This window comes from Cydia fagiglandana, chromosome 1 (assembly GCF_963556715.1).
Source record: "Cydia fagiglandana chromosome 1, ilCydFagi1.1, whole genome shotgun sequence".
Taxonomy (NCBI): Eukaryota; Metazoa; Arthropoda; class Insecta; order Lepidoptera; family Tortricidae; genus Cydia; species Cydia fagiglandana.
The window spans coordinates 12,793,619-12,820,730 of record NC_085932.1 but is presented as its reverse complement, the minus strand read 5'-3'; the positions used below and the strand labels follow the sequence as shown (position 1 = coordinate 12,820,730).

Sequence of the window (27,112 nt, the reverse complement as noted above, 5' to 3'; positions counted from 1 at the left end):
ATCTTTTACTATCAATTTGTGGACTTGAGCCTAATTTTATTTTTACCTGGTTTGTGAGATAATGTCTAAAATTTTACCATTTTATGAATTTCACTCGTGCTCAATCAGGTACCAAAATGACGAGTCGGTAATGTCACCCCGCCGATATTACCAATAAGGTTAAGCTGACAGATACACAAGCAATTTTTCAATGGCGCCGTCTCAAACAATAAGTCTGCGGGCGTATTTGCGGAGCTCGATACATTTGCTCTGGCGGTGGCAGCAACATTGCGTTCCGCTCCGCCTATTATTTGCCATTGTCTAAAGTCTTGTTAATAGGTAGGTAAGTATACTCAAAACCTACATAACATAACAAGAAACCACGTTTTTTATTGGTAAATTTTAACGCGATCGCATTTTATAGATACAATTGCAGATACAACAAAAATAATAGCCATTTATTTTTATTTACACCCGACATAAAATGTAACTGTCAATTCAAACCAAGTCTTCACAAAGCAATGGCAGCCCCGGTTCTATCTTCTATAGACAATAATGACGGCTTATAATTATCATTATCATCCTTATTCTGCTGTAAACCTGTCTGCGTCTCATCAGCGTCTGTCTGTCAAAGGGTCTTGTCGGTTTTATGTAAATCTCGTGCATTTATTGCTCTCGCAACATTGTAGCCGATACTCGAGGGAGCTCGGCGAATTCATAAAAGCCAACAATTTGTTAATCCTCACAAAAGCTTCATAAAATGAAAACACAAGCAATCAAATACCTCGCGTAGCGACGAACGGTATGTATGTTCAGAAAATGTGTGTCATTTGGAAATAACAAGTGCGAGGTGTTCCAAAAATGTTGCGTCTCCAACTCTTCATAGATATTTTCGCGCGTGAATTAAGTTCTTGAAATTCCATAGGTACGCCTGCAGATTGAACAAAGCGCTGTAAGAGTTCGTCAGTGTGTTTGTTTTTGTTGCTTAGTAATAAGAGCAACGCATCGTTAAATTTAGCCTTTACGATTGCACTTATTGCATAAAATGTACAACGGTCGTTAGGGGTCAAGATTCGAGGCACTAACGCTCATTACTTTATCGCTTTCTGTCTCGTAGAATATGAAATGTAAAGGAGATCGTGTCTCGTCACGACGGGAATAAAGTAAAATTTAAATTCAAATGGGTGTTAAAAATGCTCGAGTGCAAACCAAGTGGGTGTGCGGACGCTTTGATGCGATTTTGATGAGGTCCCGCCCGATACCAACCGCCTGACGGGGACGATTTTTTATTATAAATATTCCCTGACAATACCACGATGTTTTCACGATAAATGAAATGTCATAAATCCGTCAAAACAAATTGATTGCCGGCGACTAGATATCTACGAAATACAGTTGTGCAAAGTTTGACGGAAAAGAACGACGGCAATTCCGTTGAAAGTATTTGTAGTGGAGCTGTGCAGACGAGACGAGACGGTACTGCTGGTACCTAATACGGTACATGGGAAACTACTTATCCTAACTTCGTTTTATCGTTAGCTGGATTGTTATGTCAGTTAGTGCCCATTCAACTGGCGTCATTAACGCCACCTAGATAATGCGTGTTCTACGAGCGGCTCTTTTACAAAAGAGTCATCACTCATGTACGTAATGGAATGGTTGTGAGTTAACTTAGCACTTTAATTCTGCTAATTATACAATAGCATAAAACCAGTATAAGTAACTACTTAGCTCTAACTCTAACGTTACAAATTTATATACATAGCTTCTTTTTTGTACGCGTGTAATTGGTATTTAACTTTTTTTGGAACAAGCAATTCCTAATGAGTCTTGTTAAGGAAGATGTCGGAAATTAAAAGCCTCAAAATTGCTGTTGAGAAACATCCTAGGTCCTTTACTGTCTCATCCATGTCCAATTGTATAGGTAAGTCGAAATAAATTACTCTCTTCTCCTACTCGTATACTTAACTTTTAACTATTTTTTTTTCTATAAATAATAAGTTCTATAAGGTATGGGTATTTTGGAAAACTATAATATTGTTCTGGTCTGTTGTTGCCGTTAATTAATGTCGATTAAGATGAGATATTTATAATTCAAATAGGCTACCAGGAGCGCCTGTTTTTAAATTTCGAGTGCTCGATTTCGTCACTCGAAAATCTGTAGAAAACGGCGAAATCCTATGAAATAGGTACGAGCGATAATTGGGAATCTAGTGGTATTGACCACAGGTTTTCAATTCTATTAGTAGAATTTTAATGCCTAGTAGTGGAAATAGTATTGAAAGAAATACTATTTCAATCAAGCGGTCGAATTTCAAAAATCGGCCACCAGGGCTCTTATCTTGCAATTTGAACATCGGAACTCCCATGTTGTGTGAACGAGTTAAATCCTGAATATTTGTGAGTCGATTTCGTCATTATACAAGCATGATTGTTGAGTATTGACGGTGTAGCGCGGTGCCGAGTTGATTCCCCGTCGTGGCTGGCCACGTGCGCCGTCGCAGCTGAGTCCACACTACTGATGGGTGATAAGATATTCAGAATGTCTAAAGACTGCTTGTTTGTTCTCATATTCATCATGAAATTTAACGAAATTTAAATTGGAGGAAAGGTTTAAAAAACTAACCTCATGTAAATATGAGAACGGTTTAGTGGTTTAAGTACTCGTATTAACTTGGCATGTCGAAAATTTTACGTAACTAAGTATTGATATTGAATTGAACCCATGATCCTGCTTCATATAAGATACCTAATCTATAGCGGCGTATCTACACTACGAATGTAGGTAGGTAATGATATTAATATTTTCCATAAATAGGATCACCGAGAAAGCAACAGGTTAACCGTCCCGGAAACTGACCATTGACGTAGTCGTAGACGATAAAACCTACCTACGGTCGTAGGTTAATGAAGACAGTTAGAAGCAAATTTCTCCTCGGCGATTGCATTATCAGCGACAGAGAGTAAACCATTTGCCATCCGCCGATAACCTTGCCTACCGTGTCAGTTATCGGTGTTTTGCAAAGTTGCTATCAATGTAGCTAGCGACAGTAATGTGGTAAGATAAAACGGCAACACGATAAATAACTAGTTAATTGCTATATACAGTCGTTAAACAATAGAAGATAATTGTTTAGTAAATAAACAATGCCTCATTGCTATTTTTACTGCGGATATCTAAATGGGTGTGTTAGGTTAGGTACGGATGGCATTTGTTATCTAAATTTATTTTATTGTTGTAACGCGAACGGTAGGAAGGTGAAAATGTGAAAAACAACCATTGAACCTGGGAATGTCGAGAGTGCAAGAAGTGGATTTGGAGCGTCGAGGAGAGTAATGTCATATGCGACATGAACTTGTTGGTGTTGTGTGCCGTTGTTCGTTTGAAGGTGTGATTTATTTCAAGTCGCGGTGAAGCGAATGCATTAAAGACGCGAGCATCACGTCTACGTATGCAATTTCGCATCCCATTCTACATCTTAAAGGTTGCTGTACTTGTTGTCTTTTAGCACTTCCATATATTTTTAGTAACTACTAAAAATAAGTAACTATGTACTTATATTCTGTTTCAGGGAGGTAGTAGGTATTTAGTAAGAATTTAAACCGAATAAGATGTATTAGAGATGTTTGTCCCACGTTTCGTCTCGCAAAGAATTTCAACCAATAATTGGTCAAGTACCTAATAGCTTAATTAAACGGTATGTGTGTAATGGTTGAACGGATCGTCACGATCGGCTCTTGGAAGTTACATTTATATCTGACATTTCAACAATACAATAAGTACATACATAATCTGTTCGCTAATAAATATATGTCTCTAAAACCTCGATCCAACAATTAAATTTAGTTATTAATGATTCAAAATGAGTAATTGCTCGGGCAACCCTAATAGCGTGTTGGGCTGATATTCTCAACACTCGTGCATCGGGAACCTCAAGCGAGCTAACAAGTAAACTAAGCGAGCTGCATAATTCCATGGCCACTACATGAACGGATTTAATTTATAATGTGACCGAGATATCTTTAACAACTTTCGAGATAGCCTGAGGTTAGGCGCCTTGCAATCGGTTAGCGTTGTGAATATATGCGAACATAATAATACTTGTAGGCTTCTTCATTAAAACTAAACGATCATTCATATATGTCAACAGCCTAGTGATTTTGTGTAAAATGAGATGCCATGGAAACCTGTCAATCCTATGTATCGGATTCAGAATGAAATATTATCATAGCTCGCTAGAATTTATGTAAGTACAGTGGAAACTGGATAAGTGGAATCGCAAGGGACCGGCTGTTTAGTTCCGCTTATCCAGGTTTTCCATTTATCCAGTTTTCCACTTAACCAGGTTTAAATAAAACGTTTTCTCACTTACAGAGGCTCTCGCTAATAGAGGTTCTGGATACTAGTAATGTCGCTTATAGAGGTCACGTATAGTATGGTCAAATAAAAGATCTAAATAATCATCTTTTATTAAATATGTATGTAGATATACATATATGTATTAACAAAAAATAGGTATGTAATCCTGACTTTAAAAAAAGCAATATTGTAAATAATCCACAGTACTCGTATACAATTTTCAAAATTTCAAAAACAAAATCACTCCTAATATTTATTTATGCAAGAGCAACCAGTATGTACTCATACAAAATACGTAGTTAAAACACGAACCATAATGTTAACGAAACAAACTACCCTCCGTGTGACGGTTTATTAAAAATAAAGAGCTATTCCACTCATAGAGGTTTCGAAGACGGCTGCTTCCAGTTACAGAGGTAAAAATAAGAAATTTTCGAAAAAATGGATTCCGCTTATAGAGGTCCCAAAATTCCATTTATAGAGGTAATTCGTTGCCAAGGGACTGGAACCGAGAACTTCGGTCCACTTAAAGAGGTTTTCCACTAACCCAGGTTCCACTTATCCAGTTTCCACTGTAGCTACTTCACAAATAGCGGATCGCTACTTCTTTTGTTTGTAATGTAACAAACGAAATCTTGACGAATCGCAATTTATTGAGGTAGGTAGAGCAAGCCTCAAGTCTATTTTTAGCAAAATAACTATACAAAAGACGAATCCTGCATGGTCGTCAGACAGGAGAAGCTGTACGCGGATCTCCCAGCAAATTGGCGGAGCTACAATACTTATCTAATGTACGGTCGCTGCGAGCAATCAGCTTTATGATAAACATCACAATACACTATTCGAATTGCTTTGGCCTTAAACCGAGTCACTTGTTAGGCCACTAAATAGGTATAGGTATTTTATAAAAATAGAAAGAATAGCAAAAAAACGATAACAATTAAAAAACACGAAAAGGAATTCTCGTACAAGAGATACCGCAAATAAACATAAAATTATTAATAAGGCCTTATTTAAGAAATTTGCTAACTAGAGTTTTCTTTCAGGAGTCTTGCAAAAACTACATACCTATACCGGCGTAAAATGTAACAAATACAACGTTTTTCCATTGTGAGCATGTATTTTGTTACATTGATATTTTATTTTATGTTTGTAAATAAAAAAGTTTAGATAAAACTGAGCGCATGCAGGTAAACAAAGTTAAGATACGGCAGGCTGCGATAAGCGAGGGTATATATGTTAGCGTTAGTACGTATACCTACGCATGTAACACGTATGTGTATGTATGTACTTTATCGGGGTCGCAGAGGCTAACGGCCGAGCCAAGGCGAACTTATCGCTGCAACAAATAAAACATGTCATTCTACTCACGATAGTTACATAACGCGCCTAAGGGCTCCATTCCGAATGTTTGCCTGCCGCGGCTGCCGCATATTAAACTTTAGAGTAGGTATTTATTTAGGTTGCTATATTTAAAAAAAATATGGAGCCGTTAATTTAACTTCAAACTTCAAAAACATCTTCAAACTAAAAGACGAATGCAAAAAACATGGATTAGTTTTAACATGATTGTTTAAATACAAAAAAACATATTTCACTGTAGTCGGTGTCTGTACAGGTGTATGTAACGTATGCCTAATAGTTAGTGAACTGGGTGCAATGTTCAACTCGTTTTGAAAATATAAGTAAAGAAAATGGCGGTGCAGAAAAATAATATTAAACAAAGTAGGTAGGCATGTGATTATTACCAGAACGTGCCTCATGCTATAACATTAAAATATTTCCTCAAGATAATTTTGTTAGGTACAAATAATCCTGTCCCTTCCTGCATGAATATATATATGTATCCTCATTTATTACTGACGACATTGGACCGGCCAGTTCTTGGCAGCGCTCGGCGGTATTCATATCACAAACAGGAATGTTGGGGTAGGCACTGTGGGCAGTGCACGGCGCAACATCTAACGCTGTAATAGGTCATGTTTGATCACTGTAACTGGATTCATACAGTTGTTACAGTAATAAGTGAGTGATAACCTAACCTTGTTTAGGGTTCCGTATCCAATGGGTAAAAACGGGACCCTATTACTACGACTCCACTGTCCGTCTGTCCGTCCGCCCGTCTGTCTGTCGGTCAGCAGCCTGTAACGCAAGAACCGTGAAAGCTAGACAGTTATAATTTTCACAGATGATGTATTTTTACTATTTTTGTTGCGGCTATGAATGAATGAATGAATGAAAATGAATGAAAACATTTATTTTCAGGCAACTATTGGCCCATAGATAAATACCTTAAAACAACAAATATGACAACAAATATTAAAAACAAAATAAAATAAATATTTACGGGCTCGCATACAACAAAAGTTCCATTTTTTGCCGTTTTCTGCGTAATGGTACGGAACCCTTCGTGCCCGAGTCCGACTCGCACTTGGCCTTTTTTATTATCTTTTTTCGATTTCTATGAAAATGAGCCTGTAACCAACGGATTACCCAATACATAACACTTCTATGCATTAATACCTAAGTGCACATTCTGACGATGTTGGCCTTTATCGTCAAGTTCGTAGTGAGCATCAAGACCTATTATTTATGTATATATCTATTAGGATTTAATTATGTAATTCAATTAATACAATTGAATTTAATTTAACGCTTTACGATTATTTAATGTACCTATAATGTTTGTATTTGAAGTGAATATCTTTAAACAAGTTCTTGTGTTAAAGTGCCCGTTGAAATCATATTTACAAAGATACAACACTGCAGCCTAAACGTGTATAATATATTTACCTACACAAGGAAGCACTTGACAAATGGGTTCTTCATTAATATTAAGATTAATTGAGTATATGATTATTGATCCTTTCTAGAACTCCAACAATTTATGTACCAAAAGCAGGTTTTCCTCAGTAGGTGTGACTATGCAAAAGTTAGAAATATAAATGAAAATATTTTGAAGTCTAATTTCAAATAACGGGAAAAGGGTGAACCTTAAGAGGAATATGACATATACACAACAATAGGCATGCAATGCATTTAGAGATGCAGTGTAATAATTCCTGGCTGATAACAATTAAAAGCAACTATTTACTCATAGGTATTGATGGCTTTCAACAATTCTATCAGCCATTGCCCCTACAATGCATTTTCACTATCTTGCTGTTATCTAAACTAATAATAATTACTAGCCTTATCTTATCTGTAAACTAATCGCTCCTGGGTAAAGAATATATACCAGTGGTATATTTTGATCATAATTTTATTATGAGAATTTTAGTCTTCCAGGGTTCTCAGTGCATTCACAGGCCTAGTATAGGTATATGTAGTTTAGTTAATAACATGCAGTCAAAAAATAAATTCATTTATCACGTCGCACCTGAGTCCGAAGACAACGGATTTCTTAATAAATAATTAAAATTATATATAACCGTATATATGAATGCTATTTCATTTACATACATACTTATTTAAAAATGTTTTCCGAGATTATTTATGAAAGTGTTATTTTTATGAAAACATTTGTTATCTCCTAATCCTGAGTATTGTTTTACGGAGAAGCGAGTGTCTGTGCTATGAAAATATTTATTTGGCTGGTATCGCCGAGTTCATGTTAAAATAATGCAAAGAGATAATTTAAATACCTACCTATAATTTTTTTTTGCAACCACAAGGATGAAAAACTTTTCACAAGATGCGCTTTGTTTTTCAACTGTACGAGTACAGTTACGCGACCTTTGTGTTAAATACAGAATCAATAATAAATAGTCTATATTCATTACGCAGCAATACGATAGGTAATACTTTATTTTTTGCGTGACTAAATTCTGTTAAACAATGAAAGCATAAACCTAAATAAGGCAGGTTAACCATCGACAGGAGTGTTTGCACGACAAAATAAAATAGCAAATATGTTCAAGTTTAGACAGAGTAAGCGCAATAAATGTGTGAAACCGGCGAGCCTTACTCGGCCAAAATAGGTTTAGAGTAGCCGGCCTTCGAATTACGGAGCAGTTGGTCCATTCCATTCCCATAGTAATGAATCTATTATTACTTGAATATGTAAATTAATGCAACAAATTTAGCCGTAAAGGAGTTAGGATCTAGTTTTAAGGTGCGCTCAGCGGGTTAGGCTAACAATTAATTTATAGTGGATGTCGTGGGATCTAAGCGTGTGCCAGGATGATGCATATCTGCGTTTCCTTCGCTCGCTCTTAATCCGGTGTATTAACCGGTGGTGCGACCTGAGATTTATCGTCCCAGCCCGCCATCGCTACATTGTTGTCGTTACCTTACAACCAACTTTATTTTACTACTGCACTAATCGAAAACGCCTCTCCTGTCCTATAACACGAACTATTTACAAGTAATAGATTCCAATAATCTAAACATAGAATTAACTTTGCAGATAAACTACGTAGACTTACGATGCTAATACCGTTTGCATTTACAATCGGTACCTAATAGGGGAGCATTAAATTTTTAAAAAGAGCTCTTCAATGTAATTCAGACCTAAACGAGATCCGACTGTAATAAGATTAAAGCAAGTTTAAAATTTCATCCGCCAGTGTTGGCACAGTCGTTGAGAACTCGCAGTATTTAAGGAGGCAGTTCTCGTTTTACCCGCGGCCGACGGCTCCTGAGGGATGTTATAGGATTTGGCGCATTTGTTGGAAGAGAAAAAACGAAGTAAAACCTGACTACGTCTTGCGCTTAACCCCGGCCGAAAGAGCGGAGATATCCGGAGATCCCGCGAAGATAGCGTCGTTTCCCACTGTATTTATTTGTCTTACAACTCTTACAAGCTTTTCAGCCAAGTATGAGGTGTCGGTTTTAGACGAATTATCCGGATCATTTGTTTCTACTGCCGCAAAAACTGTCGCATTGACACGTCTTTGTTGTAATTTTGTTAGTCGTACATTCACATTGATCTCAATAATGGCTAAGGTCTATGACCTATAAGTAATTCATAGAATGGGCGAGTGCGGTATGGTGGGCAGCTCGATATGGCAGGTGCGTTATGTAACCTGTGCCAGCGCACTAAACAATTGCCGCTTTCACAACCTCGTATCTAATTATTTTGTTTAATAGCAAATGCAACTGAGATTACCACAAAATAGAGTTCAAATTACAAACGGCATCTTGTGCTATACAACAGGCTTAAGTAGTAAACCAATCAAGTGCCGCAGCAATTGCTATGCTGCCAACATTGACTCGTTACTATTCACGATTCGAACCACTTTGCTACCAAAACGGTCCATGCCAATGGATAATTACAGAGAATCAGATAGGTAATGGCTACATCTACATATTTGTTTTTGTAATTTACATAGTCAATGTACGGTTTTCATTTTAATAACAATTGATACACCGTAATAAATAGTTGTAGCACCTACAGAGATGTCTTACGATGCAAAAAACGCTGATAGTTTCGTGTTCGTAATTTTTACATAAAACTAAGTACTGCATGCCCAACACCCATTCATGTGAATGGAGAGCCGGTAGAACAGGTGGATAAATTCACGTACCTGGGAAGTGTTGTGGATCCACTTGGGGGAGCAGAAGCGGATATCGAATCGCGTATTAATAAAGCTCGTGCCGCATATGCGCAGTTGAGGCCCGTGTGGATGTCCACAATCATCACTCGCCGTACAAAAATTAAGATTTTTAACTCCAACATCAAGTCGGTCCTCCTTTATGGATGTGAGACATGGCCAGTGAAAAACACCATAACAAATAGACTCCAGGTGTTTGTAAATAAATGCTTGCGGAGGATTCTAGGAATCTATTGGCCACGGACCATTTCTAATATAAGGTTATGGGAGCTGACGGGCCAAAATCCTATCGACAAGGAAATTCTCCTTAGGAAATGGCGTTGGATAGGTCACGTATTGCGAAGACCAGACAATCACCTGACCAAACAAGGTCTGACGTGGCATACCTCTGGAAAAAGAAGACCCGGTCGTCCACGTACCACCTGGAGGCGCACAGTCAACAAAGAGGTGGCATCCGCTGGCCTCGACTGGAAGAAAGTCGAAGAGACAGCGCAGGATCGACAACAGTGGAGAACCCTTCTGAGAGCCCTATGTCCCTGATGAGGGATAACAGGATTCCATCATCATCATCAAGTACTGCATGCTGACTCAAGAACCTACAGATGCAAAGTGATAAGATGATGTGTATTAATAGTGGAAGTTTAAAAATTGCAGCCAAATTGTATTCAAAGTACAGAGATGCAATACAAAATTTTCAGTCTGTTTTGATTTGGACTGAATTATTTTTAGCGGATACTACTAGACTGCGTTTTATACTGAAAGCGTTATCGTCCAGCAGGGTATCGTTGTGAAACTCAAAACCAACACCCAGTAATGGGCATTATTAACCGAATTACCAGCGAATCAAAAGGTCAGTAGCAAAGGGCGAAAATTGCAGCACATCTACAACAAGGGCCGCGCTGTCTAAACGCAAAACACCATTCTAAAGCCAGACAAATTTATAATGATATAGCCCATTACCTCGCCGGCTGTCATAACAGTAACCCTAGATATAGCCGTTACCGTTGCCCGAAGAGAAGTTCAAAAGCGCACAATTTAAAACATAAATTAGATCGTGCAGTGTCTAAATACGGGAGGACACCGGGAGGCAGCCGACTACCGGGTGGTTAGGGACGATGAATAACGAAGCGAGAAGGACGGTGTATCGGTGGCGGCGGGCCCGCGAGCGAGACGAATGGCGGGTGCAGCAAGCACTGCACACAGACATCGATCGATTAGCCTAGTACCTACTCGCTACCGGCCCGCCGCCGCTATAGCTGACGCAGCCAATTTATCGACCTTTGCTATTTTTAAATTTTCACTGCCTAATTATTTATAGTCGAAGCATTAATAGTGATCAATTACACGCAATAAGTCTTGCTTGGTGTATCGTCCTTCAAAAGACCGACAGTGCTGGCCGCCGGTCGAGCGCAGGTGGCAGCGCCTCCGAATGCTGATCACGTCGCCCCGGCCGGTGATCACTTATTTAACTTGGAGGTGCCGTGATTCCATAGAAATGCATCGCAGCAGACGTCGCGCGCATTTTTTATTTATAAAATTTCCTATCGCAATAGCCGAGGCAATGGAATAATTTCGATGGAGCTGATCAGTATTCAGTAAAAATTCCCTAGTCCTCAGATTTGCACGTCTGATCGGCGAGACTATCCGTAGCCGTTGCACAGATTAGATCTTGATTGAATTTATGATTAAAACATTATTTGCATTGCCATGATAGGAAGTGTGGTTTTACTTTTTAAGCATAATTTAAATTGTTTTTTTTTCTTGAACGCATAGCACATTCTAAGAGATTAGCCACTAGTTAAACACTTTTAGAATTAGAGACGGACCATTGACTTCATTTGAGAACAATGACGTCTGATGCAGTGAGTTTATAGGACAAAAGATATTTTCCCAACGATTGGAGTCATTTGGCCAAATTTCATTCTCGTGGATATCATATTGAATGTTTTAAGTTAGATTGTTTCAACAGTATTGGATACGATCTATGCTTACACAATGCGTGTAAAACATGTCATGTGTTATCGTACAACTTTATCAGCACCCTTGTCAGGTTGGAAAGTTGATACCAGATAGACAAGGCGACGCACTAGCAAGGTGCAGCACAGGAAATGCAGGTAAGTGTTGTAACTTGTCGCCGGTGCAGGAAACACGTAAAAATAGAACCGATGATAATTCTCAAGAAACACATAACTGCAGCAATATTTAGGTACGGAGTTAGTTCACTTTAATGAGTTCAAATTTTATTTGCAACGGAAGGCGAAAAACAACACCTTTCGCGATAAACTGTGAGCTGTGGCCTTAAGATAAGGGATTTAATAGGACGTGTCCAATAATATACTGTTTACACATGGAACTAGTACATTTTTGGTATCTTCATTGTAGTTATTTATACTTATTATACAATCAATGAGTTCTTATTTAAATAAGCTATAATGCAGTCTACAACAATTCAATGGACGTAGTTGGATGAAATAAAATTGTGAGGTATTTGTATGTATTATAACTTACATGAATTAATTACAGATTTTCAGTAAATCGATAAATGTAATAAATGTCTGGAACTTAGATGAGTAGGTATTGTCCTAAGAGCGAACAAAGCCTCGGCCGAGGCGACAATGTGCTTAGTTTTCAGATTAGAGCAATCCCGACACCTAAACACGGATTTTAGATAACATTCAAACTCCGACCGCACTGCATATAAATGAGAGTTTAGACCGTCTTAGATCCCTTCTGCATAATTACTAGACTTACATACGCGCAGCGATATTAAGCGCCGATTAATTACTTTAATGGACAATCTAAAACAAGTGAACATGCCATTGCATTCAAATGTTTATTCGCAACTTGGAAAATTTAATTTAATTTAACGGCTAAGTATTTTGATATTCGCTTAAAGGCCAGCCCAAGACTAGACCGATTATAACCACATTTGTATGCAGGAGATCAACTTTTTTATGGAGACTGCACTACAGGTGGGGTTTTTCCTGAATCACCGACCATATTTACATTGACATTTTCTTATGTTACGAGTCATTGGCGGGTGATACGAGCCGGGGGAAAACGAGGGATTGCGTGCGACCCGGCACGCACCCCAGCTGTTTTCCTCTATTACGATTTCAATGTCAAGAACGATCAATACAGACCCGGGATGTAAAATTTCGGCAGTTCTCGGGGAGTTCCGGGAGCTACGATCGGGGCACACTAACCTACCGTAATGTGCGTGTCTTACCGATCAATAGACGCCGCGGAAGGTGCTTGCTGAATTTATAAATAGTCTTGAACTTCACCTCGCGGCCCGGATCGGATAAGTCGGGAGAGGTCATTAGTTTGGATTCAATCATTGTTTTTCGGGCGCCGGATTTTGTCGGCGGTATTTTCTACTTTGTATGGCTCTTTATTGTGAGTCGAAATCAGACTCCGTGTGGTGTTACTCGGCCGGGAAACGATAGCTACCTATTTACTATTAAATGTGTAGTTGGATAGTATCTCTCACTGTCTTTATATCTATGTTTAATTTTGAGCTAATGTTCTATACAATATCAACATTGGTTCATTTGTAAGAGGCGTAACTATTGCAATATACAGATAATAGATCGCATGACATCTAATAAGAGATTGTGCATTGTGGCGTTCTAAATGAATAATCACCAGCTCTACGAGTTGTGATCTTGCTCACAATGAGCGTCTCTTTATTTAAATGAGATGCACAAATCCCGCCGGAGAAAGTTTGAATATCCCAATAAAACGTGACAATCGGCAGCTGATGTGCATATTTCACTAAGTTTTCATGTAAATCGCTCTCCATTGGGTACGTTGGCGCGAAGAAACTGTTTCTAAAAGTAAGAGATTGGGAAAACAACTGCGGTGAATTCCTTTACCTAGACTGTAAAAGCACTTGGAAAGCCAATATCCCCGCGCTTTATACCTCATCAGCATGGATATCGCGCTTGCACTCCAACTAGAAACATTCAATATTCAATCCCCAACTTTTTTGCAAGAAATCAGCCAACCGCTCAGTCTCTACTTTTCTCAATGTTTGTGTTCGCTGCAGAAAGGTAAGCTGCTTAGGACCCGAAGCACACGTCGTTAATGTTTTATTTTATGTAAAACTACGTTTGAGAAATACTAGCGGTTTCTTGGTTATTTACAAGTACTAAAAGGGGTTGTATTTTTAAAAGAAGGAAAGGGTAAACCGTTTGTTACAAAATCAAAGAATTAATTAATGTAGTTGATGCTACAAATTGATGAGATAAGTGTAGGATGAAGCCCGTTCGCAATTAGAGTGAGTAAAGGGAGGCGAGCGGTAATATTAGAGGACGAAAACGAGCGCTTCATTACGGAGAATGATGGCAATAACAATACGGCTAATGGTCCGCTTGCGACCGTCTCTCCGGTTCACAATTCCCGCTTCTCCTCAAAAATTTTCGCTCCAAACTTAAAATAAACCTGGTGCAGTGATTGGTCTATTATGTCGTTGTTATTATGTTTGCTGATTCATTTCAAATAATGCATTGTTTTTATTATTTTGTACGGTTGTAAAGTTCGTTATCGTTGTTGCATAATAAATACTTATTGATGTTGATCTTAATTAAAAATTGCACAATCAAGTAAATTAAACAGTCTCAATTAAAAGGTTCATGGCGATCATTCATCGCAAATCACAAAAAACGTCAGAATATCAGGTTTCAGCACAATTAACATAATGTCAACAATTTTACAGAATACAGTACCTACAGACAATTAAGACAGACTTGGTTGAGTAATGCCTTGATAACAATGCTTTTTAATAGCTTCATTAATTCTTTACCGTCGTCGTTAATTCTTTGCATCGCGAGTGTGACTAATAATACCTACCTGTAGCACCTTTGCAAGTTTGCATTGAATAGGTAATGTAGGTATTGTAGGTATACCTACTGCAAGTGTTATCACAAGTCGCGCAACGTGAGGATAGGTCACGTAGGCAATGTTCGTTGTTGACATTAGAATATTAGCCATAACCTGCACCGTTATGAGGCCTTTATTTTTATATACTTCAAATGGTAATAAATGTGATAGTCGTCACGCGCGTTTCAAGTGCAAATGTTTAATGTCACACTATTTATAGTCTACTTAATAATCGTTAGGTGCATGATTAGTGAAGTCATGTTAGACTTGCGTTGGCAGTAAATAACTTTACTTCGTATAACATTGAACCTATAGAAACCCTCTCGTGAGACATACAAGAAAATCAAGCCGTTATTGATTAACTTAGTTATGATTGTTGCGCAAAATAAAAAAATGTGTATCATAAAGAAATACTGTAAGTATTTACGGGCAGTTAAATTCTTAATTTTCAGTTAGATAGTTTAGCAAGTGTTGGTGTGTGCGTGACCAGTAGACAACCGGTGCGACCAGCCGGCTATCAGGTGGACTATTATAATCTGCTAGCGCAATAAAGCCCCAGCCACACCTCGCAATCAGGCCTCGATTATGTGAATCGCCTCGTACTTACTATAATTAAAGCAACGCCACGCCAATCGAACCGCATAAGGCAACCCACGAGATAAACACATGCGATCTTATTAGTTAGTGGTTTATATTCTGGGGCGACCGCTGCTACGAGTATGGCATTCAGATTTGCGCTTAGCAGCCAGCAAGTACAATGGATGTAACAAATTGCAATACGGCGGCATTAGTCGTAGTTACGATTCTGTGCGCCGGAGATTTGCAAGCGTCCGCTGCACTCGCTGCAGCGACGCGCATTGTAAGTGGGTTAGGCGCGGGCGCCGACCCCTCGCCCGACTTCAGGGTTAACGCCGGCCTAGGGTTACCACTTCAGGAATTCTAATATCTGTGTCAGAAATTTTATTGAGTAGATGTTTTCATTGAGAGGGCTTCAGTGTTGCATTCGCTAATCAGTCAACTGCTTGAATGAGTACTCAGCAAAGCATACTCAGAAGAATGGAAAGGATTTCAAAGTTTTATAAGATTTTACTGACTATGAAACAAATTATAAACTGTGAGTGTATAAATAGGTACAGTGTTGTATAAAAGCCTTTTTAAGGCTCCGTAGTCAACTAGGAAAAGAAAGAAAAAATACTTTTTTGAGTACGTAAAGTGGGGATGAATTCAACCTTATGGTATGGAATGGAGTATCGTTGGATAGGTCTTTAAAACGAACATGGGCTTTCAAAAACGATATTTTGGTTATGTAAATAATTTCTGAAATAATAGCTCTGTAATAAAAAACCGAGCCTATTACGAACGAGCCCTATTACTTTAACCCCATACTGAGCAATACACGACATGGTCTTGGCCGGTTATTTTTTAATTGTGTAAGTTTTCTTTAGTTTCTAATTATGTAGATTTCACAAGTAGATAGGCAACTGCGTGTATATGTTAAAAGTCACAAGTCGCGGTAAAAACATGTCAGGATTTGAATTAGTAGTTTTTCTTTTATTTTAAGAGTAAAATAGAAGAGAGCCGGCATAGAGGCCGGGCACGTTGTGCTTGTCTATTATACATATATTTACATTTATTATAATAGCTATTACAAATTTATCTAGCCACCCACCACCTATTTTAGCTTAATATCAATGTTCTTTCAAAATTGCATCTATCTCGATTAGTATACTCGAAGAGTTCATTGACCGCTCTAGTTCTAGTTATTCTATGCATTAACTACGAAGTAGTAAAATATACCTGCCCGCTGCATATTTATCTGAAATAGTATTGTTATTGGAAGTGTAATAATCTTAATTCAATTCACAACAATATCGGTATCGGTATTTGATTTTCAAATAACTTTGCTAAGATGCAAATTTAATAAACTTCAAGTCTATGTTGTACTTATGTATAATATTCTAGAAGTCAACGTAAAAAAATAGGTATGCATAATTCATTATAATTTGCTACAGGACGAGAATCTAAATACGAAGTTACATCAGTCAATGTCATGTTTACATTAACTTTTAAGTATTTCCGTTTATTTCCGTCACATAGGTATATATTAAAACAAAAGTTTTCGCTCCTGTAATTGTTGGTCGGTGTTTGTATGGTCTTTTTACATTTTACAGTAAACATTGATCTGAAAGATTCTGATTTGTCTACATATTTAATTATACAAACGGGTCTACCGCGATATAATTTCATTGTTTTTACCTTTAATTCCGACGTTTCAGCTGAGTAGCACCAGCTGTGGTCACGGAAAGACTGACGTCCCAACAAATGATCGTCTGATTTGTCTGTCATACAAGGAGTTTAAAAGTTTCAGTGCACCAGATTTCGTAATATCAAAATATTTCAGGATTTATTTGAGTAAATTTTACATGAGTTAGATAAGGCAGGTGCAGTGCCAACAAATAAATCTGATATTTTATTTGCTGGCACTGTACCTGTCTTTCCTGCAAATATAGTTTTCTCGTGAAGAGAAGTATTAGAGATTGAATCAAAGCGTCGCTGCGAGCAGTGCTAGTATTTCATACTTAATTCAATCTGGTTGCGCTGGCGCAGAACAAGGCGTGGGCGCGACGCGACGCTACGCGCGTGGGCAGAACACCTCGCATAATGCGGTGCATCCATACAATAATAAACCTAAAACCTACATCATAATTAACTTTCCGTAATAACATAAGCAAGTTTATACATTTTGTTCATAGCTACTAAAGTTCTGGCAAACTCTCGACTTTCTCAAGTCGTAATAGTTGCAAATTTCGGTCGTAACTATCGAGCAAGGAGTTTTACGATAGTTTACCCATAAAAGTTTCTCGTCGTACTGAGAGAGCTCTGTAATCCGAAATAAACGACGAAACTGAGACCATGTGATACGCAAACAAGCGTTTATCGAGATCGAATTGAACGCGCTTACTATACGGCTGCGCAAAAACCAGCTCCCGAATCACTTCCTTATAAGGCTATACTGTCTTGCAAGTGGATACTTGCGATAACATTATAAAAAGTTGATCGGAGGCACACGAAATGGTTTTGCAAGTTTGCTGGATAAAGTTCGCACGCCGGTTTGCCTTTATATGGGCGATGTGGCTACCTGGGCAGTGTCGAAAGCTAGACATAAGCCGAAGAAAATACGCAAGTCCGAACTGTCGTGTCGTCATACTACTACGTTCGTAAATTCCATGTGATTTAAGGGCTCCATTTCGAGAAGCAATTATTTATCATACATCTCCGTAATGGAGTAATTACCTCCATCGGCTGGTTACGAAACGTACGCGTCTGGTCTCGCGGTAAGAAGTTATGCGTAGCAGTGTCATTCTGCAACTTTTTGCGGGGAAGGAAAGTCGCAATGTAACCTATCAGCCATCCAGCCCTATTGTATCTATTAAACGGCTACTTTCTCGTTCCATGCCGTTTATGGTCCGTTGAGAAAACTCAGATGTTGCAGTAAAGATGCATTTTGATCAGACGGGATAACATCATTGTTTTTAGATCATATTTTTTATGGTTATTAGTGGGACAAAAATAACAGTACGAGTACCTGGTATTGTCAAGTGCAAGACTGACTGACTCACTAAAGATAGTAATAAAGGATAAGATATACCTAATTAGGTATGAAGTATGATATACCTATGTACAAATATGCGCGGTAAAACTTTTTAATTAATTGAACGTTTTATTTATAATATTTGACAATGAGTAGCCAGCCAATCAAAAGGGTGCCCCTTACTCTGAAAGACGATTTAAAAAGAACGACAAAGCTAATCCACATGGGGAAACCTTGAGCACGGTGTCGGGTGGCACGCTGTGGGATTCAGTTACCCACTGTAGGTACGTTGCGTCGCCCGCGAGTTGTACGCTCTCCGACTTCTCCGATTGACGCAGTTCACTATAATCTCTACCTTTTTATGCAGACGAAATTAATGGCAGACAATGGAGGCTAGGCGGGAGTTTGTCTACCACTTGTCTGCCTGTCAAAAGTTCACTTTGAGGATTATGAAAAACAGATGCTTAGTTGGCATGCCTCCGGGCACCTGATATACTTATCTATGTGCTTTTTGAATTTATTTTACTTAGGTACATTGTTCCTATATATCTTTAGTTCTTTACTCTTTAACTCTTAATTTGTATCTGAAAAACGGGGAGGACTGGAAATTTGTTGAATTGGACTTAAGACAAAAAATATTGTTAAGGTTTTCGAATATGTATTATACGCGACAATCAGGTACTTAGATACCAAGACAGTCCTTCGTTGTAAAAACTGTAGTTTCGGGTTGCGACGAGCCGCGAAGTAACCTTCAAACATTTTACGAGGCGGTCGGGCCTGTTTCTGATCCGAGATACCTGCATGCTGCTTGTGTGCGATGTGAAAATTGCAAACCTGATAAATTCATAAACCCGGCTTAAGGTTTTACGGGCTCCGGCAGCGACCGGTCCTCGCAATCAATATGCTGGTAGACAGCGGGCCACCATAAATAGAAGGAGTGGTCCCAGTTTAATGATGCTGCTCCGCGGACGCTGCGCTGTTATCAATCAAGCAAACGGCTCGCTATCGTTTCACTAGTTATTAGAACTCAGTATATCAGTACCAATGCACGAAGACGTCGAGAGATATTTACTTCGGAGCGTAACTGTAACTATCGAGATTTTATTGCTCCTTAGAGCGACCAGTACGGCCACATATTAGTTTCTAGAAATCGTAACATCTCGCAGACTTGTTCGACCGCCCCGAGATAGTCCATTTAAAAGGTTGAAACATATTGGAGTAATGTATGTGGATCTAGGAATTATGAAGTTTCCCCTAGTGGAGTGGAAACGGGGTGTAGTCACGCGACGCGGAGCGAAACGAGACGGCTACAAGACAATACTGCTGGTGTTATTTACGCGGTAGATAAGTGAAGAAAATGTTTGAAATTATCTCGCGTGCACGATCGGATCCACCGGTACAATGGCGGCGTGCGCGACACGAATCACTGCCGCTCGCTGGAAGTCGTTAAAATACAACCTAAATTAAAGCAAAATACCAGAACGTACAATAAATTAAGGTAGACAAGCCCAGAACGACTAGTTTACTGCCGATCATAATCGCAATATAGAGGAGCATAAGACATGTAATTAATGGAAATTGGCCTGATATAATCGTACCTATATATTTAATGCCATTATGACAGAAATCATTTCATTTCGAAATATTTTACGAATTGCAGTTAAAAATAACTTGCATATTCAAGCTGTCCAATTCGTCTTGAATTTATTACTTCTCGTAGGTGTACAAGTACCAGATAATCTAATGTAATACCTACCAAATTACTAGTTATCACTGATCTCGTGCAAGATATCGCTCCACTTGAAGCTCCGAGCGAGCTCAGCTCATCTATTACAATTTGTACCTCCTAGAGGGCAAGTGAAGCGTACATCTACCGAACAAATTGTAAGCTGGGAACAATTATTCAATCGTCGCCACGGTAAAAATAAGTACTTCAACAAGCGTTGGGCTGCAATAAATAACAAATAAACGCTCGGTATTTATAGAAGCGGCTCGCCGGGCGGGGGAATGACCGTCGCTTGACACACAACTAGCTCAAGGCCTGTGGAGATTAGATACTAGCACTGCATAACAAATACAACCACATGACGATTGACGGCAAAATGCACATTACGGTTAAAAAACTACTCAGTCATGTCTAAACTACGTGTCGGCGACAATATTACAGAGAAACTGCATTTATTCGGCGGGAACCGCCTCCCCTCGCGGCTCCCTGACAACGCTTTATCGCGAAAAGTGTCAGCCTCTGTTTTTATGGCGGCGACAACAAAAGCAAACTTTCACCTCTGCAAACCTTTTCAGCGATGAAAATATTTTATTCTCGTACACGCCTGACCAGAACGACTGCGAAAAGGACATTTTACCAATCTACGTTTACTAAAGCTCTATTTAATGCCTCATTTTTCAAGGTAAGCCATATTTTTATAGAGGTTAAGTTACTATCTGTACAATCATAAATTGCGAAATATAGCAAGATAAATATAAAATATACATTGTTAGATAACATCGGTATTTTTGCGGGATGCAATGACGCCATTGTCAATTCGTGATCAGTGCATTTATATCTGCTAAAAACAGTAATAGGTATTATTTGATTTTACCTTTATCTGATATGAGTTGACTTTGTGCTTCGGCAGAAGATTGAAGGTAGAGAAGTCGAGCCTCCTGGAGAAAATCCCGTTCGCACCAGCGCCGGCTCTGAAATGACAATCGATCCATTATAACTTAAATATTTCAGTCGTTACCAGACTAGACTATTTCGGGGTGGAGTTGGCCCGACATCGGCTAGGCGGGTCAAAGCTTCTCTTCGGGGATATATAACGTTTTGAGGGTGTCAGCGTTGGCGTGAACAATTAATTTTAGCCGTCAAAAGTGCCCTTTTAACGTAGGTAGCGTAAAGTGTCATGAAAATGCACTGCTTTTGTTCAACAACCACTAAATGTAGAATTAGAGTTACAAAAAACTTAAAACTAAAGAGCAAAGTCGATATTTCTTCGCTTTTTGAGTCCGGTGCAAGCGGCAGATTCTAAAATAAATCTAATTTACATAGAATCTTCATCACTTTTCACTCGTGTTTTAAAAACAATAGAGTGTAATTATCAAAAACACAAAAACAAGACGAAAGAGATACCTATCAGTGAAATAATAAGCATCAACTGACAGTTTAATCGAGAACTTGTTTTTAAATATATACTCGTATTAATTACGGAATTATGGAAGTATGTAATGTATATGTAATATTTGACTACGTACGACCGTACGTACTTATTTATTTTACAATAAAATACGTAAAATACAGTGATTCAAACATTACAATTTTCATTCATTATTATTTATTTATTTTTCTTCTTAGTCTAGGTCTTTTATAACATGAATATAAAAGTAAAATACAAAAACACATAAAAAACAATAAAAAATAAGTATAAACACATTATAAAAAACCTAACCTATGGTGCCGCCAGCAGCGGGACAGGGCCCAAGCTGCTCAGGGCCGCAGAGAGAGGAACCGGCGGACTATCCGCGCCGTGTCCAAGATCACCGCCTTCTGCATCTCATTCATTTACGAATTCATACGCATAGAGTCTGTGCGGAAAGAGTCGAGGAATTTATGGTGCCCAATACATTCCACGACTCTTCAAGTCGTTCCGAATAGAAATTTTAAATGATGCGTTCTGTTTTGACGTTTTTCGGGGTATATAAATTGTCAATATACGGTTAAATGACGTTTGATCGTTTTTCTTCCTCTTTCTTTTTGTTAACGACGTGAAAGGAACAAACAGAGCAAATAGAATCCAAGTATTTCGAACTTGTATTAGGCCCCGCACGTTGAAAAGAGATTCGAACGTATAGATAAAATTAATGTAATGTTAATACCTACGCAGCGAAGTAGGTACCTTTATTGGATCTGCTTGAATTGAAAACGCAATTGAAAAATAACAATCAGAAGTTTATAGGCGATCCAGACTGGTGAAACTAATAATAACGCAGCATTGAAACAGCTCTTAATCACTTAATCAAATTACTCAGATTTGCCGCCGACACGCAGGCTTGCCGAGTTTACGTCTAGCGTGACAGTTTAGCTTTATAATCAGTTGTAGTACGACGACCATAACTACTAGGTAGTTTAGTATAAGTACAACTTGGAGTTACCTAATCCATATGTAATCGATACATAATGTTGTTATAGTATCAAGACGATTTGTAAGTTTCAATTCAATAAATAAACAGCTCAGGTCAGTTTACCCTAATGAGTGTCATTAGTATCATTACAGTTTTATGAATCGTGGTAACATAATGGTACAATATAAACTAGAAAACTGAATGGAAATATAAAAATCGGCCTGTAATATACCTTGCCTGAAAGATGTCGACGCATGATTAAATTTTTAAGTTCTTTTTAGCATTAAACAGATAAAGACTACGCGAGGTGTCTTGTCTTTTAATTGAAAAACGCCTTTTAAAAACCAGTAAGCTATTATATATTACTTATGGCAAAGGAATGTAAACAATCGCATATGATTCATAATTGTTGCATATTTGCCGTGACTTATTTTTCAAAACTGTTTTTCAATAAAAAGACACGTCAAGATTGTTTACCATTTTTCTAATGCTAAAAAAACGAACTTTAGGCAAAACAAAAAATATACAAGTCACTACTTCCACTGCATGTGCATACGTCGGTAAGTTCCGTGTTCATTAATGTCTTAATAATTTTAATATTAATTACATAGTGTACAAGTGTACTAAAAGAAGTAATTTTGTGCCTCTGCAGTGCGATAATGCCGATTAACGATTAACCGGTTAATGCAAGTGAACTACTGGGTTATAACGATTAACGGTTAACCTTAAGGTTACATAAAGTTTCACATTCAAATTGTATGCCATATTGAAAATAAATTAAATTAATGTTATTGAAAGTTGCATAATATTATTGTAAGAAAATGTTTTATTTACTATACAATATATGCACAACCGAGCCGAGTAACGAAGCGAAAGCAGCTTAGGTACTTATCTACTTGATCAATTGATCAGGTGGACATAGGACTAACAACACTCGTTGAAGTGTTAGTCGCTTAGCATGATCTAGTTATAGGTAGAAATTAAATAAAAAACTATAAAGGTCACAATGCAGAAATTGAAATTTACATTTCCTTCACCATTACATCGCAGCATCGCTGCCGACAGTGCCGACTGTAAGTATGTTGCATGTCCTACCTTGTGTAGATACGATATCACACATTAACATGTAAATCGAGAGATGGAAACTATATTTTTGTACTATGTAAGATGTAGGTACCCAAAGAGAATTAAATCACTACGTTTTAGAAGGTACCTACCTAAGTGTCAAATTCGATAGTTTAATTGACAATACAATTTAATTAAATAGTATAAAAGTATTCTAGAATCCTACCTCCATACGTGACACTATACTTCGCATAACTTACAATAACATTTGCAATAAATAAAACCTAATCAGAGTAAACAGAAATCTAAATCACCAGTTTTTTTCCGCGGCGCAAAACACAAACAAAACTGCACGGCCCAAGGTCTTAAAAAAAAAGGAGTTGTTTTTCATTGCCAAGGCCACAGATAGCTGGTATCTGGCGGGACGTGTCAACATCGCATTGTGTTTACATGCAGGCCCAGACGGGCCAAGTGCGAGTTGCACGAGCGGTCGAGTGATCCGTGCCATACCACAAAATAAATAATAGTACTAGGTACAGAAGACTCGCTCTCTAACAAAACGCGTCTGTTACAATCAGCACAGATATGGCCGCTAGATGGCGACAGCGCCACGCGCGGCTTATGGCTTACCCCAAAATTGGGGTCGAACGGATGGACTTTTAGCTACCTGTAGCAAAGCGACGAAATCGCGGAGTGAGCCACGCCTGGCCATACTGCCGCCTGCAGTACCTACATAATTGATACTTTGACTATGTTGTACTGCATTTTACTTCATGTCATTGGTACTGTACCACAGTAAAACAGTGACCCATCTCAGTCACACATTTAGGAATTCACGTTCAATGTTGAATTTTCAGTGGCCACGGAAGTAGTATGGACTGCTTGCCCATTCATTCTACCTAGGAGTGGCCGGCGCTGGCCCATCGTGTATTAGAGGAGCCAATAGAGTTGACTAGATGCTAGACGCCGACGCTAGGGAGACGCGAGTGGGGTCTTTCTAAATATTTGTGTGTTTGATAACTTATTTATGTTGTAGGCGCCATAATGTAACTATTGTATTGTATAGGTACATTGTCAACTTGTTTATCATGCAATTCGGCGTGTAGGTATGTCCTTTATATTTGAAATATGTATTTTTCTTCTCAGTAAGTTTGCAATGCAAACTCTCCATTTGCGATATGTGCCAATTTTGGATAAAATAAAAGCGAGACATTGCGTGTCGCGTAACCGTCAGTGCCTCCACTTACTTATATTATGGCGGCGGAAATGCGTCGTTCTACCAGACAGGTGACCTTGGGGCTTTGTTTTCGTAAAAAACGATGACTAACGCAGTCGCCCTAGTTACCTACTCGTAACGCGATCTTAATCGTTGTTATTTAATTGTTTAGTTTGTTTGTTAGTCATGTCTTGGTACACTTGGTACGATCAAGTTTCGCTACGTTTAGTTTTAGGGAGGTACCTAGCAGTGGGGCGGCGCGTCAAACATATCCATAGGCAAGCCGGGGCTAATTTGGCTTACGTATTTCCTTTACAACTCTGCTCAAACGTCCAAAAACAGGCAAGCCGATGGGAATCGGATTTTATGGAAGCGCCGCCACTGGTACCTAGAGAAAAACAAAATTATTCTCGTAACTCGTAACGCGATCTTCATCGTTGTTATTTAATCGTTTACTTTGTTTGTTAGTCATGTGTTGGTACGGTCTAGTTTCGCTACGTTTAGTTTTTAGGGAGGTACCTTGGGAAAAACAAAATGATTAACCGCACACCTTGCACAAAACTATAATCTCGTCTTGATTGAACTGCAGTTGCATTGTCAGTTGTGTTATGTTGAAGTTAACACTCGCCAACGCAACAATAACTATTTTCGACAGCTGTCAATATTTATGTGCTAAATAAATACATAGAATAAATTTCTTTAAATTCTTATAATCGGTGAGGAATTCTAATGTAGGAATTTTAAAATCATCCGTATTTGTGAGACGATGTACCTACTCATCCCATTAATTCTAGTAGGTACACAATAATAAGCCAACATAATAGCTACCTGTTTACGTCGAAATGTGACAAACCGATAGCTACGTTTTAGACACGGGAAGAGTTACATTTGTTTGCAATGCGAATGCAACATGCTATCGCGGCCTTGAATAAAAATAACGATGTTTTTGTCGACACGGTTTTATATATATATTATATTATGAAGTGCCTGGCGCACCTCGTTCATAACACACTTAACACAGTGGAAGCAGATCAGTACGAATCCCTTGAATAGGTGGTAATTATAAATATGTATAAAGAAGTTTTTATGCACCAAGGTTAGACTTAGACATTATGTTGTATAAACATAAGGTATTTTCATATTAGGTATTCTGGAGTAAAAAGATTTACTATACGCACTATACTCAGTTAAGTTTTTTATTTACGTAACAAATAATCCCAATTAAATTTTAAATTAGGTACCTACTATATAAAATAAATCAGTATTCAATAGGTAGTAAGGTATATAAAGTATATTTAGTGAATCCTATGTTAGTTTTTTTTATATTGTAGATTATGTAGATGGGACCTCTGGTTGCGACTGCGATACGGTTCGGGTCTTTCGATTGTTGAATGCGCGGCTAAAGTGGCGATAATGGACATGCGCGGGCGCGCCTCGCCTGTGTTTACTTAGGTCTGTAACCATAACTACGTACGTATGCGACTACATTACTCAATTTTATTACGGTCGTTTTTCCAGCACTAATAGCTGCATACAGCAGTTTACACGATTAGTCCAAGATTGTTTGGAGATCCATAACATTTACATTCGGCAAACATGTTTAACGATACACGAGGACGACCGGTTCAGTCCGTACCTAGGTATTACGAAATAAAAACCTTCAAATAACAAAAAAAAACTCGGTCAAACCGAGGAAGTTAAATAACATTAACTTATAAATTGCGTTTGGCCGCGACGTCGTCCGCAATTTAATTAATTAATTGGACATATGAAACTACATAAAATTGCTGTCATAAACACTGTAATAAACTTCTACGAATCATTCTGTCTGTTTACGATGAGTTTCACAGAAAGCAAGCTGCAGCGTCGCTATAAAATCGCCAAGTACTAAAAATAATGCACACGTCTATTGTGATTTGAAAGTAGACACCTCAGTGGGAGTTAGCAACCGGTTCCAGACTTTCTCATTCATGAGCCGACCCACGCCACGCAACCGGGCCGCATGGCGAACCCGATCTATTGAAACTAATTTCACCCTTTAACATAAGTACAGGCTGCGCTTTGATTTGCCCTTACCGCACGCGATCGCAAAAGATGGGTTGTAATCGTTTTGATGGAAATGTTTTAGTGGAAGTGTCTGAGTAGTTATTACATACACCACGTGTGCTCTTTGCGGTAGGAGATGCTTAAGTAATATTTTTTAAGTACCTTGTTTTCAATGTTAGGTATTTCAGTTTAACTACTTCTAGGTAAGTGAACGAGGTTGCGGGCAGACTGGTCATTCATAATATATATCCCGTATAGTAGAACTATACGATAAATATTTTGACTCAGTGCAGTGT

At 38.4% G+C, this 27,112-nt stretch overlaps 1 protein-coding gene and 1 long non-coding RNA gene across 2 annotated transcripts in view; both read right to left on the bottom strand.

Moving 5' to 3' along the window:
* The window catches only part of LOC134664744 (uncharacterized), a 384,916-nt gene that overhangs the window by 40,603 nt on the left and 317,201 nt on the right, over nucleotides 1-27,112 (bottom strand). The gene's annotated exons all lie outside the window — the stretch shown is intronic.
* The window catches only part of LOC134664685 (headcase protein), a 51,495-nt gene that overhangs the window by 5,550 nt on the left and 18,833 nt on the right, over nucleotides 1-27,112 (bottom strand). Inside the window, exon 2 of the mRNA XM_063521433.1 lies at nucleotides 20,971-21,067. Within this exon, the coding sequence (XP_063377503.1) occupies nucleotides 20,971-21,067 (97 nt within the window). The remainder of the gene's footprint in view (nucleotides 1-20,970; nucleotides 21,068-27,112) is intronic.